General features: G+C 33.0%; 2 protein-coding genes across 2 annotated transcripts; both read left to right on the top strand.

Moving 5' to 3' along the window:
* Positions 1-285: 285 nt before the first annotated feature.
* Positions 286-1,008, top strand: LOC131017953 (basic form of pathogenesis-related protein 1-like). Its single transcript, XM_057946713.1, has one exon. It carries the CDS (start codon positions 397-399, stop codon positions 874-876), a length of 480 nt encoding a protein of 159 aa, XP_057802696.1. The 5' UTR covers positions 286-396; the 3' UTR covers positions 877-1,008.
* Positions 1,009-4,746: 3,738 nt separating this feature from the next.
* LOC131017945 (basic form of pathogenesis-related protein 1-like) lies at positions 4,747-5,359 on the top strand. Its single transcript, XM_057946708.1, has one exon. It carries the CDS (start codon positions 4,772-4,774, stop codon positions 5,264-5,266), a length of 495 nt encoding a protein of 164 aa, XP_057802691.1. The 5' UTR covers positions 4,747-4,771; the 3' UTR covers positions 5,267-5,359.
* Positions 5,360-15,542: the final 10,183 nt, after the last annotated feature.

Genomic DNA, 15,542 nt, shown 5'->3' with positions numbered 1-15,542 from the left:
TTTCCTTTTTCAAGATAGAAGACCGAGAAATTTTATATTTCAAATATATGTCATGTATTAGGAAAATCGAGGGTCTAAATATTAGCCATCAGCAAAATTTAACAACTGAATTAGACTATTATGAGCAGCTTTATTAGCTGATACATAAATGTAGAAAACATCAATCAATATATAATCTCAAATCTCAAGCATAGTCAAAATCAACATTAACATTTCATGATGATACATTCTTTATCTTGATTTTTTTTTTCCTTTTTAAAGGATGAATAATGATTTCTCATTTCTGCCCGTAACTTTTTCCCTCCAATTAATTAAAATTAAAATATTTCCAGACATGATACCAATTATTTTATCTCTATAAATACACCAACATAACAAAAGAAGCAGCACAGAAATATGGATTCCTCCACCCTCTCCCTCCTCCTATTTTCCCTGATCACCGCCGGCGCCATCGATCCCGCCCAACAGAACTCGCCACAGGACTTCCTGGACGCCCACAACCGCGCACGAGCGGAGGTGGGCGTCCAGCCACTCGCGTGGAACGACAGCGTGGCCGACTACGCCCTCCGCTACGCCCAGCAGCGCTACGGGGACTGCGAGATGGAGCACTCGATGGGGCCGTACGGCGAGAACCTGGCGGAGGGGTGGGGGCGGCTGTCGGCAGTGGACGCCGTCGGCATGTGGGTGAGCGAGAAGTCGTGCTACGACTATGCCTCCAACTCGTGCGTCGGAGATGAGTGCCTGCACTACACGCAGGTGGTGTGGCGCGACTCCACCCATTTGGGCTGCGCGCGCCGGCAGTGCCGCAACGGCTGGCTCTTCGTCATCTGCAGCTATGATCCGCCCGGAAATTACGTCGGACAAAGGCCCTACTAATATACAGTGTTGGATGTCTCATTTTTAATGCATTAACTCCAGCTGTTGGTTGTTGCAGCGCCTTAGCTTGCTTATACATATAACTATAAGTGGTGTTATGTTTGTGTTGTCAATATATGTCATGCTTAATTAGTGCTCTTCTCTATTATGGTTTTAATTAATAATGGTTAAGATTTTTATAGTTGTTTTACTTATGTATGTAAGTTAGTATGGTTCTTCTTTAATTACAACATGGATACCAAGTTTAGTCACATTTCAAATGATATATATATATAGATTTTTAGTAGTGGGTTTCCGAAATTTGGATACAATATTACTTAATTATTTTTTATTGTAAACATCTATGGCTTTTTAATAGAAAAATATGAACTTTTAATTTTTAACCATTTAAATAATTAAATAAAAACACAGAATTGGTAGGTTTTTTTTTACTTTCGTTAATATATCCACATCATGATAGTGACATGCACGTGTTCACATGACTACTTTATACAGTTGAGGAATATAGATAGTTTTTATTATTTTTTTGAGAATGAATATAAATAGTTGTTTGAAGCAAATTAATCAAGATTCACATGATAAACTAATTTTGGAATTCTATATACATTGTTGGACTTTAGGAACTAATCAAGATTCACATGATAAACTAATTTTGGAATTCTATATACATTGTTGGACTTTAGGAACCGAATGGGAAAGTGAAGATGGAAGATGATACTGGTTTTTTCTTGTAAAACGGGTAAAACACACACACAAAAAGTGTTTCATTAATATGACTTTATTGATAAAAGAGAAAAAAAGAACTTAAACAAACTCTTGAAGCACAGGAGCTAACGAAGGGTCAAACCTCGTTAAACCTTCTTAACGAAAATCTTATGAAAAAAATGTTAAGAAGGAAAAAGAGTGTATGCATGTCTAATAAACCAAGGAAAAGAAAAAAAAGAAATATGCTTCTGAAGCTTCGGATTAATCATCACCTCAACGAACCATGCCAAGCACAAGCCCAAACCCAAAAGGTGTTTTTAACTTTTTGAGAGAAAAAACATTGTAAATCATCATATATGATGGTTGCTATATTTCTTATCTAAAGAAGGAGATAATTAGTACATATCTTAATTTATTAATATGATTTTACAAAGAAAGGGAACTACTTACCCAACCCCCCCAAGTCCATATGTGCCATACGTAGGCTAGAGAGGGGCATATATCGTTAGTATAATTCAAATTGTATTCGCAACAATTTCTTAAGGCTGCGTTTATTTTGATGGATAAATTTATCCATTGAAAATAATGGATAATAAAAATTTATGTCTTTAAATGTCTCCTTTTTTTTCAACATTTGACACAAAAGCATTTTTCCTTCTTTATTTTCACTTCAAGGATGAATAATATTATCCCTCCATTTTAGGTGTGATAATATTATCCATCCTTGAAGTGAAAATAAGAAAGGAAAAATGCTTTTGTGTCAAATTTTAGAAAAGAAAAAAAATATTTAAAGACATAAATTTTTATTATCTATTTTTTTTCATGTATAAATTTATCCATTAAAATAAACACAGCCTAAAAAAAAAAGAATTGCCACCTACATTACTAAGGTATGTGGCTGAGGTTTTCTACTCAAATAAAAAAAGAAAATTGGCCAAGGTTCTAGATATACTTCTTTACTTCTTTAGTGGGGAATTCTGGAAATAATTTATTTCAAATTTATAATGGAATTGAATTAATTTATTGTTAAAATATTATCATCGTTATGTTGTAACTTGAATATTTTTTGTATTTCATTGATACATGCAAAATCTGAAACCTCCGCACCTACAATACCAAGGACTATGTATTCTGTTTGCTTATTTCTTTACACGCCGTAAGTGTACGGGTGCAATTATGTATAATTAAGTAAGATAGAATCTACATAGGCCAATTAATATTATTATTTCTATACTATTCTCTATTTGGATAACCGAAAAAGTGAGTTTTTGTTTTTAAGAACAAATTAAATAAATAGCAGGAATGAAATAAACTGAGCTGACAAATAGGGAAATCAAATATGAGTAAACATCTCAAGGCAAAGATTTCAACAAATTCAAATACCCAACAAATTCAATTCAATACCAAAATAATTTTCCTAAGACAATCTCAAAGCTAGTCTATACCCACTCCCGTGGCATACAAACAGTTGATTACATGTAAGGCTACCGTCCCCGGACCACTTTCTTAAACATGCAACTCCCAATAGTTCCTAGGATTAATGTCCTCACAGATATAAATTCTCTTTCAAATTAAATAAGTGTGTTTTATGTTTTTCGTTCAGGTAATAATCATCATCTCCCGATATCAAATTAAAACCTAAGATTATGCTAAATTGGTGATCAAGTAATAAAGCAAACAATAAACACAAGAACATAAAAAGAAAAAATACTCTTGATTAATTGAATAAAAAACTGTTAGAAATCCAAATTTTATTTACTCCCTAAACCTTGGGAAAAAGGTGTTCTAACCACAAATATACATATGAACTAGATCAACAATATGAATAAAAGAAATAAGTATTCAACAAATAAACCGTAATGAATTCGTGAATCTTCAGTTCTTGCTCTGGATGTGTTCTCTGTCTCTCTCAACTCTCAAAAGATAGAAAAATTGACAAAAGGTCTGAATAATATGTTTCTTAGGAGTATTTGTACCTATCATCGTTACTCGATACATGAGGAGTACGTGCATGCGAGGATAAAAAGATAAAGTTACCCTTTTAATTTGTAGGGGACGCACACTGAGAGAGAGAACGAGTTACATTGTTTACTTTTCGATAGATTTTCATCAGGACATCTTTGTAAGCAATTGTTAACAGGTGATTGAGTGTAAATATAATAGTATGATATTTTTCTATCATTTTTGAGTTCATCACATACACATGCATGATAATTGAGTTGGTTTCGATTTTATATTAATATAGAAATATAAAAACATTTTTTGCGCACGAGATGCAAATGCTAATAGTGTTATTATACACTACTTCAAATCAAATTATCTTTAAATTGACTGAAATTATTTTTTGTTACCAAATAATCCTCCCTCCGTCCTACCTTCATAGTCCCTTATTCAATTTTTAGATGTCCCACAATATAGTCCACTTTCTAAATTAAATTAGCATTAAATTTCTTTTTTTCCAAAGTAACCTTATTTAAATATAGTCAAACATAGAATAAATAATTAAGGGCAAAATTGAATAATTACATATATTTTGTATTTTCCAAGTACTATTTGAATTTTTCAAGCACTATTTATTGCATTTTCTTAATATATGTGAAAAAGTAAAGTGGACTATGGAGGTGGGACGGAGGGAGTAATTCATAAATGATTATATTTTGATATTTTTACAAAGCTTAAATAATTTACAAGTTATAAATATTTCGTTGCTCATGCATCACACGGTAACGGTAAGACATACTAATTTTAGAAGAAAATAACTAATCTTAGATAATTAAGGGCGTGGTTGGCGGCAAATCTATGATTTTTTATGAAAACCGGCCATCTTCGGCTAGGGGTAATTTAGGATCAGATAAAAGTTAAACTTTTTTATTTAAAATATAAAGGTAGTGGTATTCATACAAACTATATATGTTTATATGTATGAATATCACTACTTTTTTTATATGTAATATATTTCCTTAAACATTAGGTACGTAAGTTAACCATAGCGCAGTAAAAGAAAAGTTGATCCCTACCCTACTCAAGTTGAAGAACCAAAATATATAACATCAAAGAAATCATCAACCTAGATTTCCTTGGAAAGATAGAAGGCTGAAACTTTCAAAATATACAAAATAAATTCCCTAATATCCAAACACATTCGATTATAAATACACCGAAACACTCATCTTCCATATATCCAACAAAAATGGAGTCCGCCACCATTTTCCTCCTCATACTTTCCTTCATCGCCGCCGCCGCCTCTGCCGTCGATCCCGCCCGACAGAACTCGCCACAGGACTTCCTGGACGCCCACAACCGCGCACGAGCGGAGGTGGGCGTCCAGCCACTCGCGTGGAGCGCCACCGTGGCCGACTACGCCCTCCGCTACGCCAAGCAGCGCTACGGCGACTGCGAGATGGAGCACTCGATGGGGCCGTACGGCGAGAACCTGGCGGAGGGGTGGGGGCAGCTGTCGGCAGTGGACGCCGTCGGCATGTGGGTCAGCGAGAAGTCCTACTACGACTACGCCTCCAACTCCTGCGTCGGAGATGAGTGTGGCCACTACACGCAGGTGGTGTGGCGCGACTCCACTCATGTCGGCTGCGCGCGGCGGCAGTGCCGCAACGGCTGGCTCTTCGTCATCTGCTGCTATGATCCGCCGGGAAATTACGTCGGCCAACGCCCTTACTACAAATATTAGTACCTTATCATATTAATGTTGAAATGGGAAATTATCTATATTTATTGCTTGTTGCCTATGCTATAAAAAATGTCATTTTTTTTTTGAATTAAAAAGGGGATCGGTGTAACCTACAAATAGATTTAAGTTTTGCATAGCATACATGTCCCCTTGGGGACAAAAAAATGTCACGTTTGTGTTGTTGTCTATAGTTAAAAGTTATTGTATGATGGCATTACTAATACAAGGAAGTTCTTTGTGATTACTATATACTCCATATTATGTAAGTGGATGTTTACTCTCCATGATTAAGATATATAATTGAGGATTTTTTTTAGTTCTCAAGATTTGGATATCTCTAATTTCACCATTTTATTGAAATTTGAATTAAGCCAAATAGGTCAAATGATATAAATTATAAAGATAATTGAGATATCCTAAAATTCTAATATTTTTTAATAAATAAAAGATTAATCTTATATATATATATATATACCCTATATAGGGAAAGGCTAAAATAAGAACGCTTCTTAAAATATAAACTAGGAACCATTTTCAGCCCTTAGATCATCAAGATCTACGGTTGATTCATCACCCTGTTAGTTAAATTCATGGTCCTGAGTTCGAATCCCAAAGGTAGCAAAAAATTATTTTTCGCAATTCATGCCTTTATACAGTTTATTCATGCGTGTTATACATAAAATTCATGCATTTTTGCTGGTTTGTAATTCTTAAAATAAGGGTGGTTTATTGAATAACCGCCCCCTATATATATATATATATATATATATATATATATATATATATATATATATATATAGGGAGGTTCAAATGAGAATTGAGATTTAAAATGAGAACGAAGAACCATCCTCAATCCTTGGATCATGAATATCAACGATGGATGCATTATTTTGATAGATGGATGCACTATATGGGTTCGAATCCTAGAGGGAGAGAATTTTTTTTATTTTATTTTTATTTTTCCCGAATGCAGTTAATTATACTGATAAAGAGTAAAATATGTAGAAGCCAGATCCACCTAGCACCGAGAATTCCAGTCCTGACACCGAAAGAGCAGAAAAGACTCCGGACAATATCCCTTGCGGAGAGCCCGCATAATAAAAGCCTTCGAGCCAGAATAGAAGAGCTTCACTAAGGAAAAGGCCAAAGCTGAGATGAACTTAGCACGGATCGGGCGACAGAGCTGGAGTGGGATAATGAAGAGCTACCTTGCTTCGCCAGACTGGCACTTCTATTGGGTAAAATCCAGAGCTGGAAAACCTCTATGCTGGGCCACGGGTGAGGGCATACGAACCACTGACAACTTTTGCGAGAGAGTCTTCCTAGCCAACCCGGAGTCCGTACAAGATGTAGAATGACAAATTTACCCTCCTTGTAAATCTCTATAAATAGGAAACTCACTTGTCATTGTAAGGGTACGCAAACAGAAATACAACACACTTCATCGCTCTCATTACTTTGTTCTAGCTTATCAACACTTTGCACATTACAGGTGAATGATTCTACTCTAAATCAGTGAATGCAATAAATGAACTTATCATACAGTGAATGCAGTAACACGCCAGTGCAGTGTTCTCAGTTCTCATTTTAAATTGCAGTTTTCATATGTGTGTGTGTGTAAATGATCTTTAAAGTTTCTACATGAATTAGTGATGTTATTACTAAGAAGTATTACTAAGAATTCAAGATTCTTAGTAAGAATCTTATAATTATAACTTAAGAATGTTAATTTGATTAGTGATTCACTCATCAATCAACACTAATCCAAGATTATTACTAAGAATTCAAGATTCTTAGTAACAAATCTTATAATTATAACTTAAGAATGTTAATTTGATTAGTGATTCACTCATTAATCATCGCTAATCCAAGATTATTACTAAGAATTCAAGATTCTTAGTAAGAATCTTATAATTATAACTTAAGAATGTTAATTTGATTAGTGATTCACTCATCAATCATCACTAATCCAAGATTATTACTAAGAATTCAAGATTCTTAGTAAGAATCTTATAATTATAACTTAAGAATGATAATTTGATTAATGATTCACTCATCAATCATCACTAATCCAAGATTATTACTAAGAATTCAAGATTCTTAGTAACAAATCTTATAATTATAACTTAAGAATGTTAATTTGATTAGTGATTCACTCATCAATCATCGCTAATCCAAGATTATATTAAGAATTCAAGATTCTTAGTAAGAATCTTATAATTATAACTTAAGAATGTTAATTTGATTAGTGATTCACTCATCAATCATCACTAATCCAAGATTATTACTAAGAATTCAAGATTCTTAGTAAGAATCTTATAATTATAACTTAAGAATGTTAATTTGATTAGTGATTCACTTATCAATCATCACTAATCCAAGATTATTACTAAGAATTCAAGATTCTTAGTAAGAAACTTATAATTATAACTTAAGAATGTTAATTTGATTAGTGATTCACTCATCAATCATCACTAATCCAAGATTATTACTAAGAATTCAAGATTGTTACTAGATTGATAAAAAAAAAATTAAATTAAATTAAAATAATAAATAAATATTTTTCCGACATAAAAATAAGGACGGAAACGAGCCAAATCCGTAATTAACAACATTTTTTGGATATCATCTCGACATATTCTAAGGTTATGAATATATACGATATTGTATATTGAAGTAGACTTTAAATGAATTAATAAGTACTAGATATATTAATAATACGAGTGTTCTGTACTGGTGACCACTCGAAAAGAACTTCAAGGTTAAGCGTGCTTGGCTCAGAGTACAAGTAAGATGGGTGACCGAGTGGGAAGTTCGTCTAAGTTATGCAATACTGTATAAATACGAAAATAAATTGTGGACATACAATAAAATAAATAAATAAATTAAAAAAATTAAAAAAATTAAAAAATATTACCGACGGCAAAAAGCCGCCGGTAACCCTCCGGCAGTCCGGCGAGCGTGCGGCCGCCATATGCCGCCGGAATGGAGATCACCGACGAGAAAATTACCGGCGGCGAGAAAATGTGTTTCCGGCGGCCGCCCTCTATTTAGCGGCGGGAAAAAGCCGCCGGTAATTCGGCGTTTTTTTGTAGTGAATGTTAATTCATATGTAATAAGTTTTTTTACTAAGATAGGAAAATGATTTTATGAAAAATGAATCCTATCTATATTTGAAGTTACTAAGAAATAAACTTTTAGAATTCTGAATTTATATTAATTAAATAAATATATTCAATCAATAAATGTAATTAACATTAAAAAAATTTATCTAAATCATTTTTCTATTAATTAACAACATGTGCATTATTAAGGTTAATACCACATGATTCATATTTTTAGAATTAAACTAAGATTACCTTAAACAACAACAACAATAATGTAAAGCACTACTCCATTAGTCCTCCAAATAGAGTATTCATACTTTTCAAATAGGGATTATAGCAAAAAAATACACGAACTTTGATAAAAGTTGCAATTTTCACCTGAACTTTCACATTAGCCAAAATATACCTGAACTTATATTTTTTGTTGTAAATTTCACCTCGACGGAGTTCAATCATTGCAAGTTCAGGTGAAATTTACAACAAAAAATATAAGTTCATGTATATTTTGGCTAATTTGAAAGTTCAGGTGAAAATTGCAACTTTTATCAAAGTTCGTGTATTTTTTGGCTATAATCCCTTTTAAATAAAGTATTCATACTTTTTAGTTCGTCCTCTAAATGAGTACTTATTTCTCTTTTTGGTAAGATTATCATATACAATTCACTCACAATAAAAATTGGACCTTTAATCCACTCATACATACTCAATCAATTTTTTTTTTAATCCGTTTCATTCTCAACTGAATACTCATTTCGGAGAAAGAGAGAGTACTAAATAAAAAATCTAGTTTGTGTTTTAATCAAATAAGAAAACTAAATATTAAATATACAAACATATAAGAATATTGATAATTGGAAAAAGGAATATCTAAGAAAAGTTAGAGAGTAAGAATTATAAAAAATTACATTATTTATTTTCAAAATTTCTAATACTTTCTTATTTGATAAAATTCAATCAAACACTAAAATTTAAAATTTTGGAATCTGTCGAGAAAATAATACATGTCAAACAAACAGGTCCAACTGACGCATTTTTCCTGAAATGAGTTTCTCTTCACTTACGTGTTCCCCAAATTGAGTTACTATCAGTCTGGTGTCATAGCAAACCTCATTAGATTGATCATATTTTTTAGAAGCGTGATTATGCATTCCTCTTTCAATTTAATCTCACGCTTTGACAATCCTGAACACTTGATCGTGTCGAGATATTCAACCGAGAATACCTGTTCATCGAGCTCAGTGTGTCCATCTTCTTTGCAAATGATGTCTGAACTTAGATAAACCCTTTCTTTGATAGATATTAGAGACGTGACGTAATCATTTTTCGTATCAATCATCTCATTAATAAGTGGGGGCCAAAATAGCTCTATTCTTAAACATTTATGTATCAAATGCATTATTAATTACGTTATGGATTGTGGAATATTAATATAATGATTTTTAGATATTTAATGGTTTTTGCATATGAAAACTGATTAAAATTTAGAAAGAAAGAAAAAAAGAATGAATGATTTATATAATGATTTTTTAGATATATAAATAAAATATTATTGATCAGTGGAATATTAGTATAATTTTTTTAGATATTCAATAGTTTTTAGATATATAATGATTTTTAGATATTTAATAGTTTTCGGATATGAAAATTGATTAAAAATTAAAAAAATAAAAGAATGAATGATTTATATAATGATTTTTTAGATATTTAGTTTTTAAATATATCATGACTTTTAGATTTTTAATGGTTTTTAGATATAGAAATTGATTAAAAAAAAAGAATGAATGATTTATATAATGATTTTTTAGATATTTAGTTTTTTAAATATATCATGACTTTTAGATTTTTAATGGTTTTAAGATATAGAAATTGATTAAAATTTAGAAAAAAAAATAAAAATGAATGATAATTGAAGAAAATTAGAATGGAGTGATTATACGATGCCATGTAGGATAGAATTTATTTTGCTTTAATATTAGTGGTTTTTAGATATAGAAATTGATTAAAATTTAGAAAAAAAAATAAGACTGAATAAGAATCGAAGAAAATTAGAATGAAGTGATTATATGATGCCACATAGAATAGAATTTATTTTGCTTTAATATATATAATAATATAATAATAATATAGATGAGACAACTGAAAACATACTCCACTAATTAGATGAGCCAGGCCCAGTCTCGTTATATAAATTACTAATATGGTCCGTTTTTCAATTCCCTTAAGATTTGATCGAATATTTTATATTTTGTACTAATTCGTATATATACGAGTCGTGTCGTATAATCTTGTTTTATTTGTGTGTGCATTTCATGTTAGTCATTTGTGACATGCACGTTTCACATAAAATCAATAAAAGTTGACTATTTTTTAATTGAAATTTATATTTAGTTGAAAATTAATAAAAGATGCGTCGATATGATCGAGCGCGCATTATTGTTAATTTGAAGTGAGATAACAAATGGCGATATAGTGAATTGATTGCACTGTATGCATTACTTATCTACACTAATAGGCACACTACTGTAAAACATACATATATATACGATTTAATCACATCTATATGCACAAATAAACCAAGCAACTATGTTAATCATAATGGTTTTACTAGGTCTACCCGGCTCTCAATTATTCAAACAATACAATATAAAACAAGTAATAAAAAATACAATAATCAATTAAAATTAAAAACAATCATTTCTTGGAAAAAGATCCTTAAGAAATAATCAATTTACATCTCCAAAAGAGAAGATTCTTAAGAAATTGATTAAATATATCCCACAATATATATAGTAGCATATATGTAATCATTTCATCCTAAACACATACTAGCATACTTAAACATTTATCAACATACTTATTCAAAAAATTTACTTAAAATTTACTTATTCATAATCATACTTAATCTAACAAATTTATCTAAAATAAATAAATTAATCTAACAAATTCATACTTACTCATACTATAAATTAATTAAAATTTACTTAATCTAATAATTTTAATCTAACAAAATAATACTCCCTCCGTCCATGAAAAAGAGTCATGTTTCCCCTCTTTTTTTTGTCCACAAAAATGAGTCATGTTTCACTTTTTATACAATTACACCCTTTATAACTTTATGTATTTACTTCAGTTGCTATTGAGGACCCACCTCAATAATTAAAAACTCTCTCCACTTAAATTTAATTAAATAGAATTAGCAATAAAAATCTCTCACTCTTCTCATGCAAGTCTCTTATCTCTCACTCTTCTTACGCACACCTCTTCTCTCTCACCAAACCCGCCGATGTGTTCCTCCTCCAGTGAGGCTAGGACCCCACCTACGTCCCTTTTCCCCTTCACCTCTCTGGCAGCAGCTAGGTTATCATCGCCGCCTCACTGATTTCGCCGCCTCGCTCCCCCTGAGCTCGAAACCTTAAGGCGCCGCCTCCCAAAATTCATCGCCTTCCATTGAGCTCGAATCCATCGCCAAGATGCTCCCAGTCGACGCGCTCCCCTTCTTCATCTCCTCAATCTCCACCACCGACAAGTTCCTCGTCCACTGCCATTGCTCCGGCCAGTCTAGACTCTCTCAAAGCACCACGGGAACTCGCTCTCGCCCTACCTCTCGCCGTTTTCTGCGACTCTGGCTCCTCCTATGCTCTGCCTCCGTGAGTGGCTTCAAGGAGAAGCTAGCGCTTCTCGATTTGGTTAGGAATTTCTTAAATTTGTTGCCGGAATCGATTTTTTGTATTTGTTCGAATTTGTTGCTGGAATTTCCTGAATTTGTTGATGGAATCGATTTGTTGAATTGTTGCTGTAATTTCCTAAATTTGTTGGTGGAATTGATTTGTTGAATTTTTTTGAATTTATTGCTGAAATTCATTTCTTGGTAAAATCGAATTTGTTTGAATTTGTTGTTGAATTTGTTCGATTTTCTGTTTGGTGGCTGTTGAATTTCTGTTTAAATTTGCCTCTAATCTTTGGGAATGAAATCTGAAATTTGAATGAGAAATGAAAGTTGCACTTGATTAGCTTTTTGTTTTTCTTAAATTTGAATTCGGTGCATTGATTTTCCTATGCATGACTGAATTTTCATTTTAAGTGTATTTAATTTTGTTTCTTAAATTTGAGTTTGTTTGAATTTGAAATTTTAGTTCACCTTAATTAAATCTACAATTTCAGGAACATAAAGCAATTAAGTTTAGATGTTAATAAAGGATTAAGCATTTAAAATTGTTATTAACATTACCCTTATAAATTTACTTATCTCTTCACTTACACATACTTTAACAATTTTCTTAAAACCCGTGCTGAGTCCCAAATATGACTCTTTTTTATGGACGGAGGGAGTAGTAAATAAATAAATAAATAAATAAAATAGCGAGAGCAAGAGCGTACGGTAGTGGTCGGCGGCGGAGCGCTGTCAGGGCAGCGACAATGGCGCGGTGGCGGCGGAAAGGCAGCGGCAGGGCTGAAATGAGATAGAGAGAGTGCGGGTTAGAGAGAGAGAGGGTCAAAGAGAGAGAGAGAGACGAAAGGGAGGGGGAAGACTTACCTGGATGGCAGCGAGCGGCGACGGCGGCAAGCGGTGACAGCAGCGGCGACGAGCGAGAGAGAGAGAGAGAGGGGACTGGCGACGCGAATGGGCTATTAGGGCACATTCTGCCCGATTTTGTGTTTTTAAATTACCGACGGCAGGTGCTGTCGGTATTAGGCGACCCGCTCCACGTTACCAGTGGCATCGTGTGCCGTCGGTAATCACCAGCAGCAGGAGCCGCAGGTAGTTTTAAACAAATAATAATTAAAAAATTAATTTATAACTATAGACGGCGCCGTGTTCACCAGCGACAGATACCGTCGGTAGTTACCGGCGGCATAACTGTCGTCGGTATAGGTCCTATATTCGACCTGTGTTTCGTGTCGTTGGTAAGTAATCGGTGATTACCTAGGGCAAACTTGCCCTCGGTAATTTTAGTAGGTATTTGGCAAATTTTTTGTAGTATGTATACTCAATGCAGCAATTACACTGCCGTAATATGGATTTACATAATGAAAACCATGAATGTCGTGACAAGAATACAGTATGAGTTGTAGCAAGTACGTAAAATTGAGATTTAAAATTTCAAGTTTGGATTTCATCATTTTTTTAGGGTTATTGACGCATAAAAATACATCAACTTTTGATCGTTTTTAACATGAACTTTAAAAAGTGTCAAAAAATACACCAACTTATTGAGAATAGTAATTTTAACATGAATTTTATTTACTTTTATAGATATAATTCGAGACGAACCAAAATAAATGGTTTTACAATTTAATATAACCCCACAATTCGAATTCGTGTAAAAATTACTACAATCCGATTCAACATTATGGCATGCTAAGTAAGTTTTAATTTGGCCGAAAATAGAATTCCTATTAAAATTACTACCATAAGAAGTCGATGTACATTTTTTGACACACTTTTTAAAGTTCATGTTAAAAATCAAAATTGATCAAAAATTGATGTATTTATATATTAATAACTTTTTTTATTGGAATTTCATCATTTTTTATGTTGAGTCTGTCAAACTTTATTTTCAAGTACGATTATATTTTTACATTATTTTTGCTAAGCGAATATATTTAAATAGCATAAGTTATAGTAAAACAAGGGTTTTTGGTGGAGATTTCTTGATTGTTTTGTGAAAATGCAATGCTCTACTTGGGTTCAAGGTTTTACAATTTTAATTTGTGAAGAAAAAGAAGATGAAGAACAATATTCAACTAAATACCACTAGGCTAACACACTCATAAATTTATTGTACCTTATAGATATTGACAATTCATTCACATAAATTTAATTTATTTGAGTATAAGAGCATTGACATCGGTTGGCTCATCGGCCCGACTCGAGTCAATTTTGGCGATGAGCCAACCGATGCAGGGCATGCCGACTCGAGCTGCGGCTCATGTGGATAAGCCGAGCTCATCCGTTGTTTTATGCATGCGCGTACAATGCACGCGCCACTTTACAAAAATAAATAAATCAAAACTAATGGATATGAGCCAATAGGATTACATAGGGGTATGAGGAAACCGAGCCGACTGAAAATGGGCCGAACCGATCGGTTTTTAGCCACCACATGGATTGAAGGTTTGTTGGTTAATCACCACATGGATTCTATAATAATTGTGTTGGTCACCAATAAAAGATTTTTGATTCAAATCCGAATATGATTTCCATTTATAAGATACGTGTATCATTTATCTTCAGTGGTTGTGAAAATGATGGTTGTATATATATATATATATATATATATATATATATGTATTTTTTTTTGGACAACCTTTTTCATAAAAAACCTCTCAAATGTTGGTCTGGCAGCGTTTTCTGATTTTAAAAATGATAGATGAAGCACAATAGATTTTGATCCTTTCTTTACTCTTTCATATGTAGGGCATACGAGTGTTAATTATGAGTGTCATACTCGACTATTTACATGTATTTCAGAGGGTAATGAAGGATAAAAATATTCTTGCTGAGAGATTAAATAATGCCAAAGCAGCACGAAAAAGATTTGATGAAGAGTTGAAGAGATTTTCCACAGAAAACGTGACTCGAGAAGAGATACGGAAATCACTAGAGGATGAAGTTCGTCGGGTAACACAAACAGTGGGGCAAACAGAAGAGAAGAAGCGGAGAAGGAAGAACATGTTGCTCGATGTGAGGCATATATTGATGGGATGGTGTCCAAATTACAGGCCTGCCAGGTTTTTGCTTAAACCCAAATCTTTATTTTGGCATGAACTTAATTGAAGTATTCGCCTCTTGTAATTCATATGCTCAACAAAATATTGGATGAAAATGAAGAAGCATTTATCTTTGTTACTATCTGTTGGGAACCTTGTGGAATATCGTAACCCTTGTTTTGATGATACCAAAATTCATAGGACTTATATGTAATAGACTAGAATCGTTTTGAACTCAAGTGTTAGAGTTCATTTCTAGTTTAGTTGCGGTGTCGAAGACTGAAGACTGAAGACTGAAGAACGAAGACTGAAGACTGAAGACTGCAGTTACCAACTGAAGTATCAGTTGAAGAATCAGTTGAAGACTGATTATTTAATGCGCGCAAAGGACTGATACTAAAGTCAAGTATCAGTTGAACATTCCTCCTAGGACTGATCTTCCAACGTTCAGAGGAAGC

Source organism: Salvia miltiorrhiza, chromosome 1 (assembly GCF_028751815.1).
Source record: "Salvia miltiorrhiza cultivar Shanhuang (shh) chromosome 1, IMPLAD_Smil_shh, whole genome shotgun sequence".
In the NCBI taxonomy this organism is placed as follows: Eukaryota; Viridiplantae; Streptophyta; class Magnoliopsida; order Lamiales; family Lamiaceae; genus Salvia; species Salvia miltiorrhiza.
The sequence above is the reverse complement of the archived record's forward strand: the minus strand, read 5'-3'. Positions and strand labels throughout refer to the sequence as shown.

What these genes read in the sequence shown, in the direction of transcription:
- LOC131017953 (XM_057946713.1), top strand. Translation starts at nt 397, where the DNA reads ATGGATTCCTCCACCCTCTCCCTCCTCCTATTTTCCCTGATCACCGCC.
- LOC131017945 (XM_057946708.1), top strand. Translation starts at nt 4,772, where the DNA reads ATGGAGTCCGCCACCATTTTCCTCCTCATACTTTCCTTCATCGCCGCC.